At 39.7% G+C, this 25,692-nt stretch overlaps 1 protein-coding gene across 1 annotated transcript; it reads right to left on the reverse strand.

The window, feature by feature from the left end:
• Window positions 1-99: 99 nt before the first annotated feature.
• On the reverse strand, window positions 100-25,353 carry th (tyrosine hydroxylase). Its single transcript, XM_023984731.2, has 13 exons — window positions 25,143-25,353; window positions 24,455-24,658; window positions 21,468-21,642; window positions 20,915-21,003; window positions 20,131-20,198; window positions 15,193-15,243; window positions 13,535-13,680; window positions 12,400-12,535; window positions 6,533-6,602; window positions 6,232-6,288; window positions 5,910-6,005; window positions 4,934-5,067; window positions 100-2,391 (listed from the first exon to the last, which is right to left on the reverse strand). Exons 1-13 carry the CDS (start codon window positions 25,224-25,226, stop codon window positions 2,232-2,234), a joined length of 1,470 nt encoding a protein of 489 aa, XP_023840499.1. The 5' UTR covers window positions 25,227-25,353; the 3' UTR covers window positions 100-2,231.
• Between the last annotated feature and the right edge of the window lie 339 nt (window positions 25,354-25,692).

The raw sequence follows: 25,692 nt of genomic DNA on the forward strand, positions 1-25,692 counted from the left end.
ACTAGAAAATGTACTGTATAGGTGTGTATTTGAGGAATCACGTTTTCTTTGAGATTATTGAGTCAGGAATGGACACCAAGAGGTAATGCTAATGTCTGATTATTTCTTTTCTTTATTAATATTTTTACAGAGAATGTGCTATCATAACTTCCTCACTGGGCAAGCATAAATATATGTATATAACATCGGATACAGTTCTTTATTTTTATTCTGCTATTACATCGCAACAAGCACAATGCTTACAATTCACAGAAAATAGTTATACACACAATAATGTATTTTTTATTCCAAACAGGGTTTGTTTTGGATGACTTCAATATTTTCCCTGGTTCAATATTACAGTAATTTACATAAACATCCTTTTTTATCATTATACCATGTCCAGTTTCCCTGCTTTTATTACATTCATCATTTTACTGCTTGGATTTTGTAATTTTCCTAGCGTTTTACATATTTTGTTGAATTCATACCAAACTATTAAAGTGAGGTGAAACTTTGCATTGAGACTTTTGTTTGAAAGCATAACACACGTGAGTAGCAAGCCACAACCTTGCCTTGACCCTACATTAACTCTGCATTTTAGCCCTATTCCTTGTTCACAAAATTACAAATTTTCGCATTTTGTCGACAATGCGCCATTTTTAAATAATTTGAGATTGAAGTGACATACTCACCCCTCTCTATTTATTTGGACAGTGAAGCTTAAACTATTAATTTGTCTCTATAATCTATAATCCAGCATTTTGGATTTGAGATCAATTGTTTTATTTGATGCAACAGTACAGAACGTAACATTTTATTTTAGGGTTTTTTCGTGCACTTTATGTATCAAGTCCCAACATTTGAAGGTGTCAAGTATATGGACAAATTCCTTTGTAGTCTATTATAGTAATCAAAAGTATAGTAATTGGTCTCATAGTCCTAGCATGCAATGCCTACACTGTACATCAAGCTTGTGACTCTACAAAGTAGTTGGATACATTTGCAGTTTGTTTCGGTTGTGTTTTGGATTATGCTGTGCCCAAAAGGAATGCATGGTGAATAATGTAGGTCGTGTTTAAAACAGGTAGCCCATGGCTGATCTTTTTTCCACTAATTTGTCTTTTGACCAAATCAAAATCAGATCTTCTCTCATCAGATCTTTTTCAGACCTGATCAGATTCGTCAAACGCAGCCGAATGGTTCATTTTGGAATCCCTTTTCTTGTAAATAAGAATAGAATATGTTTATGAACACAACATTAATGTGGATGCTACCATTATGGATAATCATGAATGACTACTGAATAATGATGACTGAGAAAGTTAGAGGCACAAAGATCTTACCCCCAAAACATTCTAACTTCTCATCATTAATAACGGGAGTTTTCTGGTGGCGGGGTAAGATATTTTTGCCTCGTCATTATTCAGGATTCATTCATGATTATCCGCAATCATGGTAGCATCTACATTCATTTAGAAGTGTTCAGAAAAATATTATATTCTTATTTACAATAAAAGTGACTCCAAAATGACACAATATATTATTCACCATTCAGTTCCTTTTGGGCACAACGTAATCCGAAACACAACCAAAACAAACTGCAAATGCATCCAACAAGTTTGTAGAGTCACATGCTAGGAACATTGCATGTTAGGAAAATGGGACCAAATACTAAATGTTTGACTACTTTAATACACTATAAGTGAATTTGTCCGCATACTTATGACACCTTCAAATGGGCCGACTAGATACATATAGTGCTTTCATTTCTAAACGGTAAAACAAATATGTATGAACATACCCTCAAATAAAAGGTGACATTCTGTGTTGTTGCCTCATAAAACATTCGATCTCAAATCCAAAATCCTGAAGTATAGAGTCAAATTAAAAGTTTTAGCTTCACTGTCCAAATAAATACGGAGGGGAGTGTGTACAACATTTGAGATGAACGCAGTCTCCACCAATGGAGGAAAAGTGCCTTTAAAAGCCTCATTGTCTACAATGCGCGATCAGATTGAATCCTGACTTCAGTAAGCATGGGTACCAATGGATAATGCCCACCCACCTGCACAACATATCTTAGAGACATCACCAGATCAAATAAACCAAACAAGTCCAGCGAGAGGTTTCACGGTCGCCACTTAGCCAGCCACATAAAGCAACTCATAAAGCACAAGAGAACAATGGTCCATGTCACACGTCAAAATGGCACAGAGTGGGACCAGCAGCAGTAGCGGTGTTGTTGTACATCATGCGAGCACGTTGAGGGCATCTGTGAGCATCTTCAGCTCGTCCTTGACAGACTCCAGGCCTCCTCGGATCTTCAGGGGATTGTCCAGGACCTCTATGCTGTAGGTGTAGGGGTCAAACCGCACAGAAAACGGCCTCTTAATTCCGGCCACATACGATCTGTCCGGAAAAACACAAGGCAAATATAAAATGTATAGAAAGTCTAATATCTATTGATTGGTCAATGTCTGTCTGTCTGTCTGTCTGTCTGTCTGTCTGTCTGTCTGTCTGTCTGTCTGTCTGTCTGTCTGTTCTGTCTGTTTTACTGCTCCTTGTCATGTCTCGTACTGTCTGTCTGTCTGTCTGTCTGTCTCGTCTCTCTGGCAATGCTAAGTTCAATGACAACATTTCTTATTTGTCATGCAGCCTTCTCTTCTTCTTAGTTTCAGATGGCAACTACAAGAAACAATGAAGTTTAATTCAATATGCATTGAATCACAGAAATGATTTGCATTGCACTGCAAATCTACGTTATTCATCTACAGTCTAAGCTCTAGAGGGCGATATCGACTACCAAACATATTGGAATTGTTTTAAGTTAGTAATCATGGACATTTAGCTGATTTAGAATTTTAGGACTGTAGGTATAAAAAATATGTATTTTTTTTATTATTAAAGTATTACATTTGGTCTTACCTGCTTATTAGACCATCAGAACCACCGAATAACACCAAATACATGGCAAATAAGAGAAGCAAAAAATATTTGGGGTCACTTACAAATGTCCTTGTTTTGAAGAAAGCAATTTTTTTGCCCATTACAATACATAAATTGATCTAAATACAGTATAGACATTGTTAATGTTGTAAATGACTATTGAGCTGGAACAGCTGATTTGTAATGGAAGATCTCATAGGCGTACAGAGGCCCATCATAGCACACATCATCCTGTGTTTCCAATGGAACGTTGTTTAGCTAATCCAAGTTTAGCATTTTAAAAGCTAATTGATCATTAGAAAACCCTTTTGCATTATGTTAGCACAGCTGAAAACTGTTGTCCTGATTTAAAGAAGCATAAAACTGGCTTTAGAGTAGTTTTGGTATCTGGGCATCAGCATGTCACGTTCCTGACCTGTTTTCTGTATTTTTATATTGTGATGTTAGTTGTGTCAGTTGAGCGGGTGGAGTTGGGTGGGCATTCTATGTTTTGGTTGTTTTCTATTTTTAGGTCACTTGTAATTAGCTTATTGGTTTCATTCAGGACCAGGTTGATTGATCTCTCATTTCATTTCTCTATTGAGAACCATATAAAGGTTGGCTGTTCATCATGATTGGTGTTGTGGTATGATATCGTCGCATTCCGTGTCCTAGTCGATTATGTTGTCACCACATTCGTTTTAGACGGTGAATTGTCTCTCAGGGGTATTAGATTCGTAGGTTTCGTGTTTGAAATGTAGTCTGTTTCCTGTTTCGTGAGTTCTTCGTGTCTTTATGTAAGTTCCATGTTCAGGTCTTCGTCTACGTCGTTTTCTTATTTGTGAGTTTGTTGAATGTGTTTTGGTTTTCGTCTGTATTTTCAAACTTCTTATTACGTATATATCACTCCCGCTGGCATTTTGGTCCTCCGATCCTTCTCTCCTCTCCTCGTCCGAGGAGGAGGAAGAACTAGACATTCGTTACACAGCATTTGTGGGTTCAATTACAGGCACAAAATGGCCGGAAACAAAGACCTTTCTTCTGAAACTCGTCAGTCTATTCTTGTTCTGATAAATGAAGGCCATTCCATGCGAGAAATTGCCAAGAAACTGAAGATCTCGTACAACACTGTGCACTACTCCCATCACAGAACAGCACAAACTGGCTCTAACCAGAATAGAAAGAGGAGTGGGTGGCCCTGGTGCACAACTGAGCAAGAGGACAAGTACATTAGTACATTAGTGTCTAGTTTGAGAAACAGACGCCTCACAAGTCCTCAACTGGCAGCTTCATTAAATAGTACACGCAAAACACCAGTCTCAACGTCAACAGTGAAGAGACGACTCCGGGATGCTGGCCTTCTAGAAGCTAGCAGGTAGATCAGGTTTGAAAGCAAAAACTGATGTTAGTTGGTAAAATAATAAAACTAGTGTGAGACCGGACTATACGGCTTAAACGTGTGCGCTTGTGTGTGTATGCATTCGTGTGTCAATGGCCGTGTCTGAAATCTGTCTTGCCTACTACTTACTAAAACTACATGCTGTGTACTTCAGTGGAGGCTGGTGGGAGGAGCTATAGGAGGACAGGCTCATTGTAATGGCTGGAATGGAATTAATGGAAGGTATCAAACACATCAAACATATGGAAACCACATGTTCGACTCAATTCCATTCATTTATTTCCAGCCTTTACAATGAGCCTGTCCTCCTATAGCTCCTCCCACCAGCCTCCACTGGTGTACTTATAGTACTACATACTATTTTGCATGTACTGTTTAATAAAAATGTATTCAGCAAACAACAAATATCAACATTCCACTCATCCATACTGAGAAGGCATCATCTAATGCGCAATCGCGCTTCCTCAATACTGTGCAGGGAATTCTACTTCATGAAAAGCCAAAATGAGTATGACATCCTGGCATACTACATTTTCTAAATGTATATTTTTGCATACCAAAAAAGCCTACTATTTAGCCTACAAGTATTGGTATTCTGACACGGCCTATGTGTGTCTGGTTCGTTACCTGAGTTTCTCTTTGGCATCTGTGAAGCTCTCAGAGACAAAGTATACAGACTGGTAGTTCTGGTCTTGGTAGGGCTGAATGGCAGCAGCCTCTGGGTCAAACTCCCTCCTCTCTGGCTCATCTGACAGAGCATGCTGGGCAAGACAGGGGGAGAGTGAGAGAGAGAGAGCGAGAGCGGGAGAGAAGGGGGACGGGGACGGGTGGTTAATGTCTGGATGTCTGGATATTACTGTAATTCAACATTTAATGGAAAATGTGGTTAGGGGAGGTTTATTCTGTTCCATTATATTGTTTATACGGTGGCCTATCTCTAAGATGAACCTCTTAAGGATCTGACCTTTTTTTTCCGCCTAAAATGACATACCCAAATCTAACTGCTAACTGCTCAGAACCTGAAGCAAGGATATGCATATTCTTGATACCATTTGAAAGGAAACACTTTGAAGTTTGTGGAAATGTGAAATTAATGTAGGAAAATATAACACATTAGATCTGGTAAAAGATCTTTGAAAAGCAAGAGAAAGGCCACAATGTATTATTCCAGTTTAGACACAGTTTAGATTTAGGCCACCCGATGGCAGCAGTGTATGTGCAAAGTTTTAGACTGGTACAATGAACCATTGTATTTCTGTTCAAAATGTTGTATCAAGTCTGCCCAAATGTGCCTAATTGATTTATTGATACATTTTCAAGTTCATAACTGTGCACTCTCCTCAAACAATAGCATGGTATTCTTTCACTGTACTGGCTACTGTAAATTGGACAGTGCAGTTAGATTAACAATAATTTAAACTTTCTGCCCATATCAGATATGTCTATGTCCTGGGAAATGTTCTTGTTCCTTACAACGTCATGCTAATCACATTAGCGCACATTATCTCAACTGTCCCGTGGGGGTGGTCACGATCCCGTAGAGGTTTTAAGATATGGTATGATTTTAGAATGGAGAGAGAAAGAGAATACTCCATGTACTCACCACTAGCTCTCCATATGAGGAGAGGAGTCCTGCCCCGTAGGCTTTCACAATGCCACCCTGTTTACACAGACCAAACTCCACCGTGAACCAGTAGAGCTGAGAGACACACACACACACACACACCACACACACACCACACAACCACACACACACACACACACACACACACACACACACACACACACACACACACACACACACGACATGCATTCTAAATTAGTCATGTTTCCACAGCTTCACACTTCATATGTTTTGCATGTGTGGTAGGAAGCAAATAAGGAATCATGAATAATCCAAGCCATGTTGCAACAACAAAACGTACCGTTGACAGTTTCTCAATATCTTCTTCTGAAGCCCCCAGTGAAGCAAGACCGATGTTCTACAAGACACATGTGATCTCTGTTAGTAAAGCATGGCAGAGTATCATCTTTGGTTCATGGTATGTATACAAGGCAGACAAGAGGCTGATGGGTAGACAGCTCAAGTCAAGGTGCAGACCAGAGGCCCAACTCTCTTTCATTTTAGAACGGCTCCTTTTCTAAATGTTACTGGGTTAAAAATGTCCATCTTCAGAATCAATACATCAGAATCAATAAAGCCAATAAAGCCACAGAATTTGTCACCTGAGAAAACTGGGCGAACACCCGGTCAGCCAGAATGGGGACGTGGCCCAGGAGCTCGTGCACACAGTCCCTAAGGCAACATCACAAAAATAATGAGATGATGAAATGCTAAATGCACACAGTCACACAGGAGATGGAGACAGAGAGTGAGAGTGAGAGTAAGATGCCCAGTACATATTTCCTACAGTTATCATACAGAAAGTGCATGATGCTGTCTCTATCTAAGAAGGTGCAGATAAGGAAGAGAGAGGTATGGAAAGAGAGAAATACATGATACAGGGACAGAGAGCTGTTTGGACTGCAGACCTGAGTTGAAATACTATTTGAAATCTTTCAAAATACCTTGTAAGATATGCATAATAAGTCATAGAATTGCAGAATTGCAGGAAATTGTAGGAGGACCCCCCCCACTGACAAGCGGTTTCGACTCGCTATTCATATTTGAGGTTTGGTCCAACAGAAGGTCTAACCAAATTATTCATAATGTGTTTCGGTGTCCATATTATGGACACCTGAACACATTGAGATATTATTTTACTGTAATAGAGGAGAACTTTTCTAACAATCCCCTTTCTTTGTCTCAAGTCCTCAAATTGCACGCAGAGCAGACACTACTAAAACAGTAGTATCAATGAACATTGATTCTGGAAAATGTATGCTCAGTACTACATACCACTAGCAGGATTCTATCCAAAGACTGTCGTACTAGCTGTCTAGTCTGTGTTTTATAAATGTGCAATAAGCATAAAACACAATTATATAAGGAATTGGCAACACATTCTCATTCTGAGAAATAAGGCAGGCCACTCGATTTCAACATGAACAAATGCTGTTCAAACAGTTGGAGACGGACAGAAGGGTGTGTTCATAACAATTCAACTGTTCTGCCTTGTTAGCTAGCAAATAGATACACGTTGGATAAACTTGAAATAAAAAGAATAGCTGGCTGCTCACTAGCACGTGGGCTTGTACTTGAGAGATTGTTGATGAGACCTGGGTTAATTTTCTATAATGCCTACAAGAAGTTAGTCATTATTAGTGAATTTGCATTAAGAATGGTTTTGGTATTTGTTTTACAAAATGGTATTGTCATAGACAGACTTGAAAGTCAGATCAGTTTTCTGCCCTATCTAACTCTAACCCCACATAAGGGACGCATGTGGCAGCTCCCTTACGATTGATGAGGATTTTCATAGGGAAAATGGACGGCCCCTAACTAGACGTCCACAGGTGCTATTACAATAGACAGACGGCCTCAGGTCGCACCCTAAGGCCTGGTCTCCGGGAAGTAAAAAAATAAAGTGACCAGGACACTCGGTTTCCGAGATATACATATTATTATAATTTTTTTTAATGTAATGCTGTACTGGAAAATTCCACCAGATGGCGACTGACTGTATATGGCAAATAGACATTTCATAATCAAATGGACATGGCCGTTTCTTGTAAATGGAACAGACTTCAAAGACGAAACTCAGTGAGCATAGGGGTGGCCAAATGTACTTTTAGCCCTGAAATAAGTTGGCATCGAGGCCACAACGCTCACAACTTCTTATGGCTGGGGGAAATATTGAGTAGCTTGGATGAATAAGGTGCCCAGAGTAAACTGCCTGCTACTCAGGCCCAGAAGCTAAGATATGCATATTATTAGTAGATTTGGATAGAAAACACTCTAAAACTGTTTGAATGATGTCTGTGAGTATAACATAACTCATATGGCAGGCAAAAACCTGAGAAAAATCCAACCAGGAACTGGGAAATCTGAGGTTTGTAGGTTTTCAAGTCTTTGCCTATCCAATATACAGTGTAAAACTTGGTCCGATTGCACTTCCTAAGGCTTCCACTAGATGTCAACAGTCTTTAGAACCTTGTTTCAGGCTTCTACTGTGAAGGGGGAGAGAATAAGAGCTGTTTGAGTCAGGTGTCTGTCAGAATGCCATGAGATAAGTCTCGCGCGCAGCCGTGAGCACGAGCTCTGTTCCTTTTCCTTTCTCAAGACAAAGGAATTGTCCGGTTGGAATATTATTGAAGATTTATGATAAAAACATCCTAAAGATTGATTCTATACATCGTTTGACATGTTTCTACGAACTGTAATGGAACTGTCGTCTGAACTAAGTGCTTGCGCCTTGTGAATTTGGATTTGTGAACTAAACGCACAAACAAAAAGGAGGTATTTGGACATAAATGATGGACTTTATCGAACAAAACAAACATTTATTGTGGAACTGGGATTCCTTGGAGTGCATTCCGATGAAGATCATCAAAGGTAAGTGAATATTTATAATGCTATTTCTGACTTCTGTTGACTCCACAACATGGCGGGTATCTGGATGGCTTGTTTTGGTCTCTGACCGCTGTACTCAGATTATTGCATGGTGTGCTTTTTCCGTAAAGCTTTTTTTGAAATCTGACACAGGAGGAGGAGAAGTATATCTTTAATTCCATGTATAATACTTGTATTTTCATCAACATTTATGATGAGTATTTCTGTAAAGTGATGTGGCTCTCTGCAAAATCACTGGATGTTTTGGAAGCAAAACATAAGAACATAAGAACATAACGCGTCAATGTAAACTGAGATTTTTGGATATAAATATGAACTTTATCTAACAAAACATACATGTATTGTGTAACATGAAGTCCTATGAGTGTCATCTGATGAAGATTATCAAAGGTTGATTAATTTTATCTCTATTTCTGCTTTTTGTGACTCCTGTCTTTGGCTGGAAAAATGGCTGTGTTTTTCTGTGACTAGGTGCTGACCTAACATAATCACATGGTATGCTTTCGTCGTAAAGCCTTTTTGAAATCGGACACTGTGGTGGGATTAACAAGAAGTTTATCTTTAAAATGGTGTAAAATACTTGTATGTTTGAGGAATTTTAATGATGAGCTTTCTGTTGTTTGGATTTGGCGCCCTGCACTTTCACTGGCTGTTGTCAAATCGATCCCTTTAGCGGGATTTTCGCCGTAAGAAGTTAATCCACATTTTGTGGGATTAAAGGTCAAAAATGGTAATACAGCAGTAATTTGACCGCTTCACGTCAAAGTACATGAACCTACGCTGTAAGGAAAAATAAAACCAGCCATTTATCTATTGTAGTTTACGAGAAATCGTACAACGCCCATTTCATGATGCTAAAACAAATGTTTTTTTTTTTTTTTTTTATAGATCCAGTTGAGGTGTGTTAAGGCGAATCCGTCAACATGGAGTGAGGTGTGTTAAGGTGAATCCGCCAACATGGAGTGACACACTGTGGGGCTTACAGACACACAGAGCCTGTGTTCGCACCATCAAAGAACAGTCAGAACTAGAGCTCTGATACTTTATAAACCTGTTCTAGGGCTTAAGTCGGTAGCGCACGGTGAGTTATGTGGCTCTAGAAGGTTCTCAGACCGCGAAACAGCCTCGTCCATTTGCAATATCTTCAATACATTTTTAACGTCGTGAAAATGACAACATTTAGAAAAGTCCCAGAATCACAAGACTAGGTGCATTGAAACCGCCTCGGCCCATAGAGACGGACCCTACAAGCACTAATTAAGGTCTCTGCTCGGGCTCCGAATGACCTATCGAGCCAAAACTCAGGATTCGGGGTTGCCTCAGCTAGGCCTACACATAATGTCTGAACTGGAACCACAGCTAGAACGTAACTACGTGTTTTATGTTTTTTTTTATGGTTTAAACAGAAGGCGCTGTGTGAATTTTGGGCCGGCTCTAAAATATGTGATATTTGGCTTCTAAACGAGTTGGACAAAGTGGGTTTGGTGACAGTATGTATCAGTTTGGTGTCAGTATGATATCTTATTGACTGATGGATGGCTGACTTTATGGCTGACTTATTGTCTATTTCCAATAAGTTTAAACAGTGATGAACCATCACCAAATGGACAGGCTGAAATCACACACTGAAAGGGTTGGCAAATGGCCTCACCGTAGTCTCTGGGATGTGCCGAGTTTAACGAGGTGCCCCACTTGCCGGTAGCTCGCTTGGTCTGACCGCAGCGACTGTGCAAAAAGTAGGCCCAGAATGAAGCCTGACAATTAGTGATTTCAACATGCTTTTGACATATTGTGGCCTCTGGGTCACATAGAAACACACCGTTTCGATGGGGTCGTCGGGGAGAGGTTGGGGTGGATAAGCCACAGAGTTATTCTAGCTGCGCTCGCAGGTTCATGTAGTTTGACACATCCGAGTTTCTCCCTAAGGATAACATGGGTTTACAGGTTATGCTCTAACTTTCTGCCACATTAAATACATGCTTAATCATTTGGACAAGTATCCTGCCTCTATTGTATTGTGTTTTAGAGAAAATGGGGGTCATGTTAGCAGTAACTGCATAAAGTTACTGTGAAACCAAGGTAAATAAAAGCAATTTTTCTCAATTCCACGCTATGAGCAGTTACTGCCTTTTTGCTTAGTAGGGCAGTATTGCAAAAAAGCAGGTTCAACTATTTTGATGAAATAATGACATTATTATTGGGTCTTATGGTTGTGGAAGGCTTATATTTAGCCTAGGACTAATTTCACAAGCCCTGAATTCATTAGATTATTGCTGACTGTTTGAAATGCAGTGCATCTGACCTTTAATTGTACAGAAAAGCTTATTTAAAGAAACCTCCCCAAAAAATTGAGATACACAGTTTATTAGGTAAAGCACCCCATTCACGAAAATGAGTCACGTGGCCGTGGCTTGCTATATAAAGCAGGAAGACAGGCATCGAGGTATTCAGAGACTGTTCGATTGAACATTAGAATGGGCAAAACGAGTGACCTAAGCAACATTGAGTGTGGTATGATCGTCAGTGCCAGGTGTTCCGGTTTCAGTATCTCAGAAACGGCCGGCCACCTGGGCTTTTCACGCACGACAGTGTCTAGGGTTTACTGACAATGGTGCGACAAACAGAAAACATCCAGTCAGTGGCAGTCCTTTGGGCAAAAACAGCTCGTTGATGAGAGGTCAAAGGAGAATTGCAAGGGGGTATGCTCCAAAACGTTTTGTGTGGGTTCAAGTCCCCTACGCGACTCGAATTAGAAAAACGATCTCCTGCTGATCCTCGAGTCAAATAATGCATATGTGATGTTTGTAGATCATTTTAATAATGTATGTACAAGGTTGTACAGTTAAATGTACACGTCTGTGCAATATATGTAATAAACATGATTATTAACAGTGTGTCTACAGGGCTGAAGAAAGATGCCTCATTAAATGTATTATTATTGTTCATTATCAAGGTGTTGCACTTCCCTTTGCAACACAATAACACAAATGTAATTGTACATAAAAAAAATTGAATAATCTGATCTGGGATTCAAACCCTTGCCGCAATCTACGAAAATTATCAGGAGCTTGGCTCACTACACTGTGAGCTATTTAACCAGTCATTTAAACACATGTGATTTAGTAACTTTGATCAGCAGAACTTCTGTTTGGAACACTTTCATGAAAAACTGTTAGATCCCGTCCAACTACAGAACGTCAACGTTTTTAATTTGTTACATTATAGTTAGTCGCATGTCATTTGCGGCATGCATGATCTTGAGCAAAGTCATTATAGCCTATCATTTCACTTCCCCTGTGAGAACCATGAGCACAGGTTTATTTGTCTTTGCTGTACCACAGTCGAAACCTGACAGCAGACTACCTAACAAAGGTTGCACTGTATCCAGTACAATGTAGAAAAATGCAGATCAGCTATCTTTTAACCCAGGTATGGAGAACTAGGATGTTGTGCAATGTTAAGATAGAAATATAGCATGTAGAATTAGGAATCACAACAGCTCTATTCATGACATCTCTATCTGCAACTTTCTACAATGTTTGCATACTGAATATGGCCATGGTGAAACAGTAGTACTCACGGTTCAGGGGAGTGCATGGGAGAAGAGGCGTGGCGTATATACTGGGTACACTGGAACACGCGGAAGGCCAGACTGGCTAAAAAGTCTCTGGCAGAGAGGAGACCTGCCACGGGACGCAGCTGGAACCCTGTACGCTCTGTGTGTGAGAGTGAGTGAGTGAGAGCGAGACAGAGAAAGAAAAAATAGAAAAAGCAGGGAGACAGTGACAATGACAATTGGGTACTAATGACTACGCATCTACCAAGAGGTGGAACTTAGGTAGTGTATATTCAGCCGACAGAAAATGTATGACTGCAGTACGTAACCTTTGTCTCTAAACCCAACCTTAACCCTAACCTTTACCATTTTCGACCCCTACGCAGGTTGAATATCCACTTCTTTGCACTTACATGTATCTAATGTTCAATCAGGAGTGGGCTGTATTGAACATGCTATAGGCCAGTGGTAGACACTAATATTTCTGAGGGAGCTNGGGGGGGGGGTCATGAAGTGAAATTGATTCATACATTATATCAAATGAATTCATACATGATATTTAAGATACTATTAACATGGACCATCAAGCTTTCATTCAAGTTGCAGTATTAGTAACAAATGTGTTAAAATCATTGTATGAATCTTTTGAATCTGGCCTTATTGCCATTATCTCAAAAAGAAAAAGTTGATGATGATTATCAAGCAATCTTTGTGTATGATCTTTTGTGAAGAATCAATTAATTTCCCCCAGTCATTCTGAACAGATTCTTCTCTGTCTCTTCTACTGAGTCCTGCACAACTTGTGTGATAGATAGATAGAAACAGAAGACACAAACACATTCCTGAGAATCTTAGCTTTCAGGAATCTGGTCAAAAACTAGAGCCCAATTTGTAGGAATATTTTGTTTTCAGGATGCGCTAAAAGCACTAGAAACCGCTGTTACTGTTCCGTTTGTCCCAGCCGCTAATAGCAAAGGTTACTAACGTAACCAGGGTTCTATGAACTAAGCGGCGCATTCAGCTGACTGAGGAGGAAAACAATTTTCACAGCACATTCATTCAGATTATTGCTGGAGTTGCCAATGAAATTGCAGAGAGACGCATGCGTCTTGTGAGAAGCTCAATGACAATGGCTGCTATAGGCGGCATGTATGAGTACCTCTGAGGAAGCGTGACACGTCCTCCAACTGGGGGATGTTTTCAGGGCTGTATCCACAATGTCTCTCCAGCAGGCGGAAGGCGTCCAGGTGCTCACTGCAGGCATGGGTGGTGTACAGGTCCCTCAGGGTGGAGTAAACCTCTCTCCTATCCAACACACACACACGTGGGAGAACACACAGACATGCATGCACGTACGGACACACACATGGATACACACACACCAGAAGATGAACACATATGATGGAAACAAATATAATGTTGTAGATAAAATTGCATGAAAATGTAGAAATCTTAAAACACAACTGTGAGGCGTCATGGGAAAAGGATTGATTTCTAGGCATTTTCAAGACAGAAATGTTATAGAAGTCCAAATATATCCATTAAAAAATAGAGAACTTCTGTATAACTCATTTCCAGAATGGTGAGCTGAATGTGTGGCCTCTCTTTGATTGAGTTATGTCAGCATATTGTCCTCTAGGTAAACTATAAATCTCTCCAAAACAAAACTGTTTACTCTCTTATAATCGGGTTATCCATGAGCAAGTCTACGTCCCAAATGGCACCCTTTTCCCTATATAGTGCACTGATTTTGAACTGGAAACCATAGGACTCTGGTCAAAAGTAGTGCACTATATGGGAATAGGTTGTCATTTGGGATGCAGAACAAGTCGTGTACCAGATGGCTGACAGTCACTTCGGAGAAGTTCGGTCAAGGGACCTGCACGCTTTTTTGAAAATGTTTTTATATTGTTCAAACACAATATTTCCGTTTGGTGGAGTGAGTCAAACAATGAACTGACATTTTAGACTGACATGATATCTGGGCAATTGACTTTAATCGGTGACATTTGCACATAAACGATCAAAAGCTTTTACTCTAGATTGCTTGATAGCACCCTCCATCCGTGGCAAATCAGGAAAATAACCATTAAATAACCTTTACCACTCTGAGTCAAAATCACAAAATCATAAATAGTACGAAATAAACACGTCTTTGTGCAAATGGACACGTAAACAGAGGGCTGAAGCATAACAGAAAGCATACAATAAACAACCCTTGCACGATAAGTATTGAGATGTGAAGAGTCATTGTAGTTACAAAAGCTACTGCTGAAGCTTTAGTTCAATGGTCTAACACTATCTTAGTTAGGGCTAGACCCCTTTTTTCTCAATTTCCGCCTGACTAACGTGCCCAAAGTAAACTGCCTGTTGCTCAGGCCCTGAAGCCAGGATATACATATAATTGGTACCATTGGAAAGAAAACACTTTAAAGTTTATAGAAATTATAAAATAATGTAGGAGACTATAACACAATAGATATGGTAGGAGAAAATCCAAAGAAAAACCAACCAGAATGTTTTTTTTGAGAGCCCATTCTCTTACAATGGAAAGTATAGGGGCATACTGAATTCTAGCTCCCAGGATGCAATTCCTATTTATGAAACCTGTGCCGGTGGAAAAATATTTTGATGTGGGGCGCCGTCCTCAAACAATCGCATGGCATGCTTTCGCTGTAATGGCTACTGTAAATCGGACAGTGCAGTTAGATTAACAAGCATTTCAGCTTTCAAACGATATAAGACACTTGTATGTACCTAAAGGTTTGAATACTTATCACTGATTTTACCAGAGAATATCAGGCTAGTGCCACTCACCATGTACCGATCTCCTCCTCTGTGTATTCTACTCTGGGGATGGGCTCCCCTCTGACAAAGAGAAGAATGAAATTATCAGATATACACCATTGTAGCTTCCTATTCCTGGATAAAACTTGTATCCACTTTTTTGATGATTTTTACATGACATTTTAAGTAGACAGTCGTCTCCATGTACTGTGAAAGTTTCATGACTCTTTGTATTTGTATTACTACATGGCAGACCTAGAATAACTATAGTTTTAACTATTCTTTGTGGAAAGTAACTATTTTTCCGGGGAAATAAATATTTACTTTTGAGGTGACCACCACTACTTTGAATACAGATCCGAAAAAAATACTACTTTTTAAAACAATTTGAATAAAAATCTCAGAAAGTAACTACTTTAAAAAGATTATGGCAGTGCTGTATCTGGAACTGCATGTTAAGATAGAAATATAATGAATAGAGCACACCAAATCTAATAAACTATTCCAATCTATAGGACAGTCATGTTTGATATACACAAAACATTTATTTCTGAACATTTTGTAAATGTCCATTCTCCTGAATGTCCGTTGCCATAAAGTCTAACTATTTATATATACAGTACCAGTCAAAAGTTTGGACACACCTACTCATTCAAGGGTTTTTAGTGAAGACATCAAAACTATGAAATAACACATATGGAATCATGTAGTAACCAAAAAAGTGTTATATTTGAAATTCTTAATTCAAAAGGCATATCTGAGCTATCTTTTTTGCTAGTGCATGGTAACAGTTGAATAAAATGAGAAACAAGAAGAAACCCGCACACTGCTCTTGATAGTATCACTGCTCTTTAATACGCTTTTACGTATCAACCTCACAGCCTTCTTCAGAGCTTTTTTGCACTCTTGGCATTCTCTCAACCAGCTTCATGAGGTAGTCACCTGGAATGCATTTCAATTAACAGGTGTGCCTTTGTTAAAAGTTCATTTGTGGAATTTCTTTCCTTCGGAATGTGTTGTAGCCAGTCAGTTGTGTTGTGACAAGATAGGGATGGTATACAAAAGATAGCCCTTTTTGGTAAAATACCAGGTCCATATTATGGCAAGAACAGCTCAAATAAGCAAAGAGAAAATGACAGTCCATCATTACTTTAAGACATGGACAGTCAATGCCGATGTGCCAACATTTCTTCAAGTGCAGTCGCAAAAACCATCAAGCGCTATGATGAAACTGCTTCTCATGAGGACCGCCACAGGAAAGGAAAACCCAGAATTACCTCTGCTGCAGAGGATAATTTCATTAGAGTTACCAGCCTCAGAAATTGCAGCCCAAATAAATGCTTCACTGAGTTCAAGTAACATACACATCAACTGTTCAGAGGAGACTGTGTGAATCAGGACTTCATGGTCAAATTGCTGCAAAGAAACCACTACTAAAGGACACCAATAATAAGAAGAGGTTTGCTTGGGCCAAGAAACACGAGAAATGGACCTTAGACCGGTGGAAATCTGTCCTTTGGTCTGATCATCAAATCAAATCAAGTTTATTTTATATAGCCCTTCGTACATCAGCTAATATCTCGAAGTGCTGTACAGAAACCCAGCCTAAAATCCCAAACAGCAAGCAATGCAGGTGTAGAAGCACGGTCTGATGAGTTCAAATTTGAGATTTTTGGTTCCACCAACCGCTGTGTCTTTGTGAGACGCAGAAAAGGTGAACAGATGATCTCTGCATGTGTGGTTCCCACCGTGAAGCATGGAGAAGGTGGTGTGATGGTGTGGGGGTGCTTTGCTGGTGACACTGTCAGTGATCTTTGATAAATTCAAGGCATACTTAACGTGCATGGCTACCACAGCATTCTGCAGTGATACACCATCCCATCTGGTTTGCACTTAGTGTGACTATCATTTGTTTTTCAACAGGACAATGATCCAACACACCTCCAGGCTGTGTCAGGGCTATTGACCAAGAAGGAGAGTGCTGCATAAGGTGACCTGGCCTCCACAATCAATTGACCTCAACCCAATTGAGATGGTTTTGGATGCGTTGGACCCCAGAGTGAAGGAAAAGCAGCCAACAAGTGCTCAGCATACACAAGGAGTCGCTAGAGTGCGATGAGACAAATAAAACACCCCCGGCCAAACTCTCCTAACCTAGACGGCGCTGGGACAATTGTGACCCGCCCTATGGGATTCCCTGTCATGGCCGGTTGTGACACAGCCTTGGATCGAACCCGGGTCTGTAGTGACGCCTCAAGCACTGCATTGCATTAGACGGCTGCGCCACTCGGTAGGCCCTAACCAATTATATTGTGTACAGATAAGTATAAGCAAGTTGTGACGCTCAACTACTGTATGCCACTGAAAAGGTAAAAAGATTTTATGATACCTGGAAATACTGCAGAGTAATTCAAAGCCATTTGTAAACAGCAAGTTGGAGGCTTAGCAAAAACAACTTGAACTTTCTCCATCTGAGGGTAAATGTTCGTGTTTCAAACACACACTATACCGTCTTTAAAGGGATTGTTTACTCAGAATACAAACTAAAATGATTTTCAACCTACCTTGGCTGTAAATGATTCAAGAAGGCAGTATTTTCTATTTTTTTTTTACCTTTATTTAACTAGGCAGTTCAGTTAAGAACAAATTCTTATTTCCAATGACAGCCAATGACAGATTTTTTCCTTGTCAGCTCAGGGATTTGATCTTGCAACCTTTCAGTTCCTAGTCCAACCCTCTAACCACTAGGCTACCTGCCGCCCTGATTTTTAGTTTCCTTATGCCTTAATAGGCATATTTTGTTACTGTTAGCATTCTCAGTAACGCTTAACAAACTGTTCTGGCGCCTGTGTAAAAAAACTGTAATAACTTTGAGCAACATTTTATTAACATGTTACGTAACACTTTGGTAATTCCATTTTAATTGCATAGCAATGAGCAATACAGTACTCTACAGGAATAGTAACTGCTCCTTATTCCACATGTTATAACTCCATTATTATGCAATTATAAAGCAATTTACACAATCTTATGGAGGGGTTGGAACCTAAATTATTTTCCAATCGTTTCGTTCTGAACAGAACCCTTCAAAAAAATTGTTCGGTTCCACTGTTACTATACACATAATACCCCATAATGACAAAGCAAAAACAGGTTTATAAAAATGTTTGCTAATTTATTAAAAATAAAAATGTTAAATAACTTATTTACATACGTTTTCAGACCATTTGCTATGAGACTCGAAATTGAGCTCAGTTGCATCCTGTTTTCATTGATCATCGTTGAGATGTTTCTACAACATAATTGGAGACCACCTTTGGTAAATTCAATTGATTGGACATGATTTGGAAAGGCACACACCTGTCTATATAAGGACCCACAGTTGACAGTGCATGTCAGAGCAAAAACCAAGCCATGAATTCGAAGGAATTGTCCGTATAGCTCCGAGATAGGATTGTGTCGAGGCACAGATCTGGGAAGGGTACAAAAAATGACTGCAGCATTGAAGATCCCCGAGAACACAGTGGCCTCCATCATTCTTAAATGGAATACGTTTGGAACCACCAAGACTCTTCCTAGAGCTGACTGCCCGGCCAAGCTGAGCAATGGGGGGAGATGGGCCTTTTGTCAGGGAGGTGACCAAGAACCCGATGATCACTCTGGCAGAGCTCTAGAGTTCCTCTGTAGAGATGAGAGAACCTTCCAGAAGGACAATCATCTCTGCAGCTCTCCACCAATCAGGCCTTTATGGTAGAGTAGCCAGGCGGAAGCCACTCCTCAGTAAAAGGCACATGACAGCCCGCTTGGAGTTTTCCAAAAGGCACCTAAAGACTCTCAGACCATGAGAAAGGGTTCGGGTCAGGGTTAGGCTTCTCTGATCTGATGAAACCAAGATTGAACTCTTTGGCCTGAATGCCAAGCGTCACGTCTGGAGGAAACCTGTCACCATCCTTAAGGTGAAGCACGTTGGTGGCAGCATCATACTGTGGGGGTGTTTTTCAGCGGCAGGGACTGGGAAACTAGTCAGGATCGAGGCAAAGATGAACAGAGCAAAGTACAGAGAGATCCTTGATGAAAACCTGCTCCAGAGAGCTGAGGACCTCAGACTGGGGTGAAGGTTCACCTTCCAACAGGACAACGACCCTAAGCACACAGCCAAGAAAACAATGCAGGAGTGGCTTCGAGACAAGTCTCCTAATGTCCTTGAGTGACCCAGCCAGAGCCCAGACTTGAACCCGATCAAACAACTCTGGAGAGACCTGAAAATTGCTGTGCAGCAACGCTCCCCATCCAACTTGACAGAGCTTGAGAGGATCTGCAGAGAAGAATGGGAGAAACTCCCCAAATACAGGTGTGTCAAGCTTGTAGCATCATACCCAAGAAGACTTGAGGCTGTAATCGCTGCTAAAGGTGCTTCAACAAAGTACTGACGAAAGGGTCTGAATACTTATGTATATGTGATATTTCTATTTTTAATAAATTAGCAAAAATGTCTAAACCTGTTTTTCCTTTGTCATTGTGGGGTATTGTGTGTAGTTTGAAGGGAAAAAAACAATTAATCAATTTTAGAATAAGGACGTAACCTAACAAAATATGGAATAAGTCAAGGGGTCTGAATACTTTCCGAATGCACTGCATATTCAAGTACCTTAAAATATTATTTGTTTTTCTGAGAGGTATTCCAAATACTGTTTGTTTATCTGATACCTGTATTTGAATATCAAAGAAAATAGTTGCCTTTTTGTTAAAATTATATAATCTATACCCGACTACCTCCAGTTTGTACTGTATTTTCAAATAAACTACAAAATACAACTACATTATTTTCTGCCCAGGTCTGCTACATAGCAGTATATTGAAATATATATATATATATATTTATTCGTGAAATGAGAAATATAATTTCTTAGGGCTTATGTTTATGAATAAATGTTGTAATGAGTTAAGGTATAATTATTTCTGACTTACTGTTTATATCTGAAGGCAATGTCTCCAATCATCTTCCTCCTCTGCCTATAGACGGGATCTGTGAATCCCTGTACAAAACCGTCACACAAAACATGAGTAGAGACCCAATATCTATAGTTTCACATTTTATCTAGAGTCATTATACTGTTATTAGAAATATGGCAGTGTTATTGTCACGATCGTCGTAACGTTGAAGAGAGGAGGACCAAAGCGCAGCGTGGTTTGAATACATTCATCTATTTAATGATGACGAAAATGAAGAACACTTGACAAACTAACCCACAACCCACAATACAATACAGGCTACCTAAATGTGGTTCCCAATCAGAGACAATGACTAACACCTGCCTCTGATTGAGAACCATATCAGGCCAAACATAGAAATAGACAAACCAGACATACAACATAGCATGCCCACACAGATCACACTCTGACCAACCAAAACATAAAACATACAAAGCAAACTATGGTCAGGGTGTGACAGTTATAGCAATGTAATAGGATTATTATCTGATGTAGGCTCAACGACTTATGTAATTATGTAATAACAGTGTAATAGCAATGTAACAATGATTCTCTCTCTCTCTCTCTCTCTCTCTCTCTCTCTCTCTCTCTCTCTCTCTCTCTCTCTCTCTCTCTCTCTCTCTCTCTCTCTCTCTCTCTCTCTCTCTCTCTCTCTCTCTCTCTCTCTCTCTCTCTCTCTCTCTCTCTCTCTCTCTCTCTCTCTCTCTCTCTCTCTCTCTACATAAGCAGCCTGAGTGATTGTTTCCATTCATTCACTCACTGGGTGTTCTTGGTCTAAATCTGGATCAAATTTTGTGATAAGGTGGTGACATCTGTCCAGCTCTGAGATTTTCTTTGGGAACCAGTGAACTGAAAAAAAGACCGTAAAGATGTTTCATTTTTTAACAAACATGCGCCCATTTCCATGTTTTATCTTTAATTCTTGTCACTGCAAAACACGTAATGCACACAAATGTTTGGACAAAGCCTGCCATCTATCGTAGATTAATAGCTTTGGTCAACTCAACAGCAGCTACAGTATAACTAAATGCAATGCAAAGGTGGACTATATCTAAGGAGGTGACCAGCCAGTCAAGTCTTCAGATTCAACAGGATCATTCAACTATACTTTTTGAGATTTTGTGAGTGTAAAGATGGTTCGGCTAGGTTACATTTGGGTCATACATCGGCGATACAATATTAGATGATCCGACACTTGATAGATGTTTTTTTTAAAGCCTCGAGTTTCACAGCATTATGGGTCCTCACCTGCGCTCGTGAGACGAGTACAGTTTTAATGAAGTGCACTATGCAGAAATATTGAATGTTCTCACATTTGACTTCTTTGGTGGTTTTGACGTCCTCCGCTATCCTCCGGATGGAGCTGATGAGGGTGCTGACGTCAGACAGGTGCACCTCGCAGCGGACAAAGTACTCCAGCCCCTCCAGGTTGTCCCGGGGCTTCCTGCACGGCCGTGTTTCCAGGTGGTGGATCTTAGCTTCAAACGTCTATCAGGCACAACATATATATATATATATCTCTTAGGCTCTTCTCATTGGCTCAAACGTCTATCCTTTCCTCGTTTACTCCCCTTCATCTGCACAATGGTAGAAAAAGTACCTGACTGTCATACTCGAGTAAAAGTAAAGATTTCTTGATAGAAAATTACTCAAGTAAAATTCACCCAGTAAAATTCTACTTAAGTAAAAGTCTAAAACTACTTGGTTTTAAATATACTTAAGTATTGAAAATAAATGTAATTGCTAAAATATACTTAAGTATCAACAGAAAAAAGTATAAATCATTTAAAATTCCTTATGTTAAGCAAACCAGACGGCACCATTTTCATTTTTTTTTTTAACTGATAGCCAGAGGCACACTCCCACACTCAGACATTTATAAAAAAACAACAACATGTGTTTAGTGAGTCCGCCAGATCAGAGGAAGTAGGGATGACCAGGGATGTTGTCTTGATAAGTGTGTGAATTGGACCCTTTTCCTGTCCCGCTAAGCATTCAAAATGTAACAAGTACTTTTGGGTGCCAGGGGAAAATGTATGAAGTCAAAAGTATTTTATTTTCTTTAGGAATGTAGTGAAGTAGAAAGTTGTAAAAAAAAAAAAGATAAATAGTAAAGTACAGATACCCCCCAAAACCCCAAACTCGTACTTTAAAGTATTTTTACTAAGATTTACACCACCACTGCATCTGCAATAGAAAATACTTCAAATGTCTGTCAGGCTCAACATACTTCTCTTAGGCTCTTTCTCATTTGCTAAAATTTTTCCTAGTCTCCAACCCTTCATCAGCACTGCCTAGAAAAGACTCGAGAACATTATTTTATGGTGGAATCTCATCATTAGACTGGTTTTCATCTGGTTTGTTCTTGCAGTGAAGGAAAGGAAGTGAGGAGATTTTCCTACAATTGAGAACAAACCTTTGTGATGGAATAAGAAGGGTTGGAGTGAAGGAGAGAGGAAGGGAGGGATGGGTGCTAGGTCTAACCAAAGGTCTGAACACATTTCCTCCGGTAAACTGCACGGGTCAATTGCAACCAATGGGCAGAGCAACCTTTTACTGCAGTGGGCTAAATCAGTGTTTCGTGGTAGTTGTAAACGAATCAACTTTGAAACAAAAGTATACACCTCACACACATGGTTATGGGCTTTAAAAAAAAGAAAACACCTGTACCATGTCAGATATAGAGCTGAAATGTATTCCATTTTGAGTTTGCATCCCAATATTACACTTTATATACATCATAGAAGACTGGAATATAACAAAACCGTTTGACATAGAAACACTGGATTTTCGTAGTTAAAAAAGTTTTATTAATTATGAAAAATATGAATAAAGTTCCACCCATGTGGGCGCTTCTGGTCATTCGACTGCAGAAATGAGCTATCACGTCAGTGCAGGGTTTCTTCACAAACGCAGGGCAACTAACGCCTCTATCAGACCTATCAGACCCACAGTGTAGATGCATCAATACTGCAGATTATTATAATTTTTTTTCATTTTCATTATGTAATCCAACATTTTGTCTATATGTGTGCAGCGTTCAATTGCAAATGAATGTACTTCTTGTGCACCAAAACGCAACGACACTGACGGTCTGATCAAGGCAGAAAGGGAGATTACATGCTTGCAACACTTGATCTCATGCTGTTATGTGATACCAGACAGCTTCCTCTAGGTTCTCTACATACACACCCAATGAAATAGCGACCTATCAGGGACATTAAAAATCGCAAGGCTGGTAATATAGGATGAAATTTCCTACAAAGATTGCATCTTAAATGTCAAAATAATTTATGTCATTTTATATAACTTGATGAGACTACAATTGAATTAAAACTAGATTATACTTTAACGCAATCATGACCCACTGGGCATTGACATCAGTTCAACATCAAGTTTTGTTTTACATTTGGTTGTGTTGTCAACTAACGTGAATTCAACGTGAAATCAACGAAAAATGTTACCCTGTCATTGGATTTACGTTAAAAGTTGGGTGAAAAAATGACGAAATTCCTTGACCTTGAAGACTTTTGGCAAATCAAATCAGTTTTCCACGTTGATTCAATATCATCACTGATTTTTTTTTTGGGGGGGGGGTTGAAATGACGTTGAAATTAACTCGTTTTTGCCAGGTGGGGATTGGTTTGATTAGATTAGCCTACACATTTTAAAATGTGGACAGTTCAGGGATATTTTATTTTCCCTTGATAAGAAATGACTATACTTTAAAACAAGTTGTTGTTGATAGCATAGGCTACACCACGAAAACAATATCGTCATTGAAACATTCCCATTTAGGAAATCTATTTAGGCATAATCCTTGACACCTTTCTGTCAAGGCTCCAAAAATCTGCTCTGCATAATTTGCCATAACATTCGAATTTACCTAGTTGCCTCTCCTGAACCATAATGACATAATAGACACAGTGATGATGTTGCCTTGTCGCCTGGAAAAATCAACAAGAAGAGCTGAGAGCAAGCACTAATAGGCTTAGGCTACAACATTTTCTCACACTTTAACAACTCCGAATTAATTGCCTTCTTGAATATCTCCTATTTTCTCGTATATTCATACAAAATATAAATTGTGCAAAATATGTATTCCACTCTCCATTTGAACAAAAAGAAGTGTTGGTTTGTGTTATTTGATAGACTATTAGGTTCAATTCGATTTGTTAATTTTTAAAATGTGTTAATTTTCAAAGTTAAACGTTTCATTTTAAATCCTTTTTTGAATTATCACAAATCCCATCTAGGCTCTTTAATACAGAAAACGGCATAGCTCATCGTTTGTACTTACCTCGAACACCTTGAGAGAGCGTGACAGTGCTGGTGTCTTGGAACTTCTCAGCGTGAAGAAGAGATTGAGCAGAGCTTTTCCATCCTCTTCCTCAAACACGATCTGCTCAGTCGCTTCAGCCACCTCTGCCGCGGCTGCCGCTGCCTCTCGTTCCTTCCGCGCATCCTCGATCAAACTTTGTCGTCTCCCAATGAATCTTGGAGACTGCGCCCCAAAAAAAGAGCAACATATTGGATTTAAAACAGCTTTACTGTTATGTCTGTGAACATATTTAAACTCGAACATATTTATCTCGACCACCGACAGCGCACAAGACACAGCCCATAGTAATTGAAGACTGGAGAGCCTTGCTTACCTCGATGGAAGCATTTTACATCTCCAAAAAACGCATAAGAACTCCAATGCAGTCTAAGTAAACCTGACGCATAGCTTAGTCTTAGTGATTTAAAAGCCGAGCTGCTAAACCACAATAAGGTATTTTCCTATAAAAAGTTACCATTTACCCAACCGCTCCTACATAATAGTGCACTCTCCAATGAGCCAGGCTCTCTGCGCGCATTGAGGCAACATAGAAAAAGTCTAAAGAATATTAGCAAGTGACACTTATAACAATAGTTCTGACCATTTCTACTCAAAAGTTGAGTATGATAGGGCTAAATGGAATGGTAATAAGAACGTTACTCCTTACCGTAACAGAATCAGACCTCTCGAGCTCGGACGCTGCCCTGCGCATACTCTTCGTTGAGGAAGAAGAGCTGCTTGAAATCGGCATGATCAGATTCTGGAGTGTGTAAGATAGTGTCTTTGTATGCGTGTGTAATGTGAGTGTCTGTGTATCTGAGCGTCTTTTATTGATGCTCCCTGCACTGCGTTGACTTTGCTTGGTGCGCCTGGTGTCTTTTTTCCCCCACGCGGAAGAACTTGCCTGTCTTATTTATTGGGGAGAGAGGAGGATTTGTTTGTCCTTCCTGACGTCAAGCATCCCGTTCTCTTTATCGAACAACACAGCATCCGACACATGCTCCCATATTTGCCTTCATTATTATGTAACAGAGCAAGTGGCATTTTAAAAGCCATGTTCGTGTGGTTTCGTTTTGGCCTCCTAATGTAGCAAGACAATGTGTATTGATTTCCAATCATAGCTGCGGGAAGTAGGGGTGTTGAAGGTTCTGCAGCACCTCCTGATACATTGAAATAACGTGTACAAAATTATGTGACTACTCCTGTCTGAACACTGA

This window comes from Salvelinus sp. IW2-2015, linkage group LG4q.1:29, assembly GCF_002910315.2.
Source record: "Salvelinus sp. IW2-2015 linkage group LG4q.1:29, ASM291031v2, whole genome shotgun sequence".
Lineage (NCBI taxonomy): Eukaryota > Metazoa > Chordata > Actinopteri > Salmoniformes > Salmonidae > Salvelinus > Salvelinus sp. IW2-2015.

Coding starts and splice junctions, on each gene's coding strand:
- th (XM_023984731.2), bottom strand. CDS start 25,226: ATGCCGATTTCAAGCAGCTCTTCTTCCTCAACGAAGAGTATGCGCAGG. Junction 20,199..20,914: donor ATTTAGACCAAGAACACCCA/GTGAGTGAATGA, acceptor GGTTTTGTACAG/GGATTCACAGATCCCGTCTA. Junction 2,392..4,933: donor GATGCCAAAGAGAAACTCAG/GTAACGAACCAG, acceptor TTTTCCGGACAG/ATCGTATGTGGCCGGAATTA.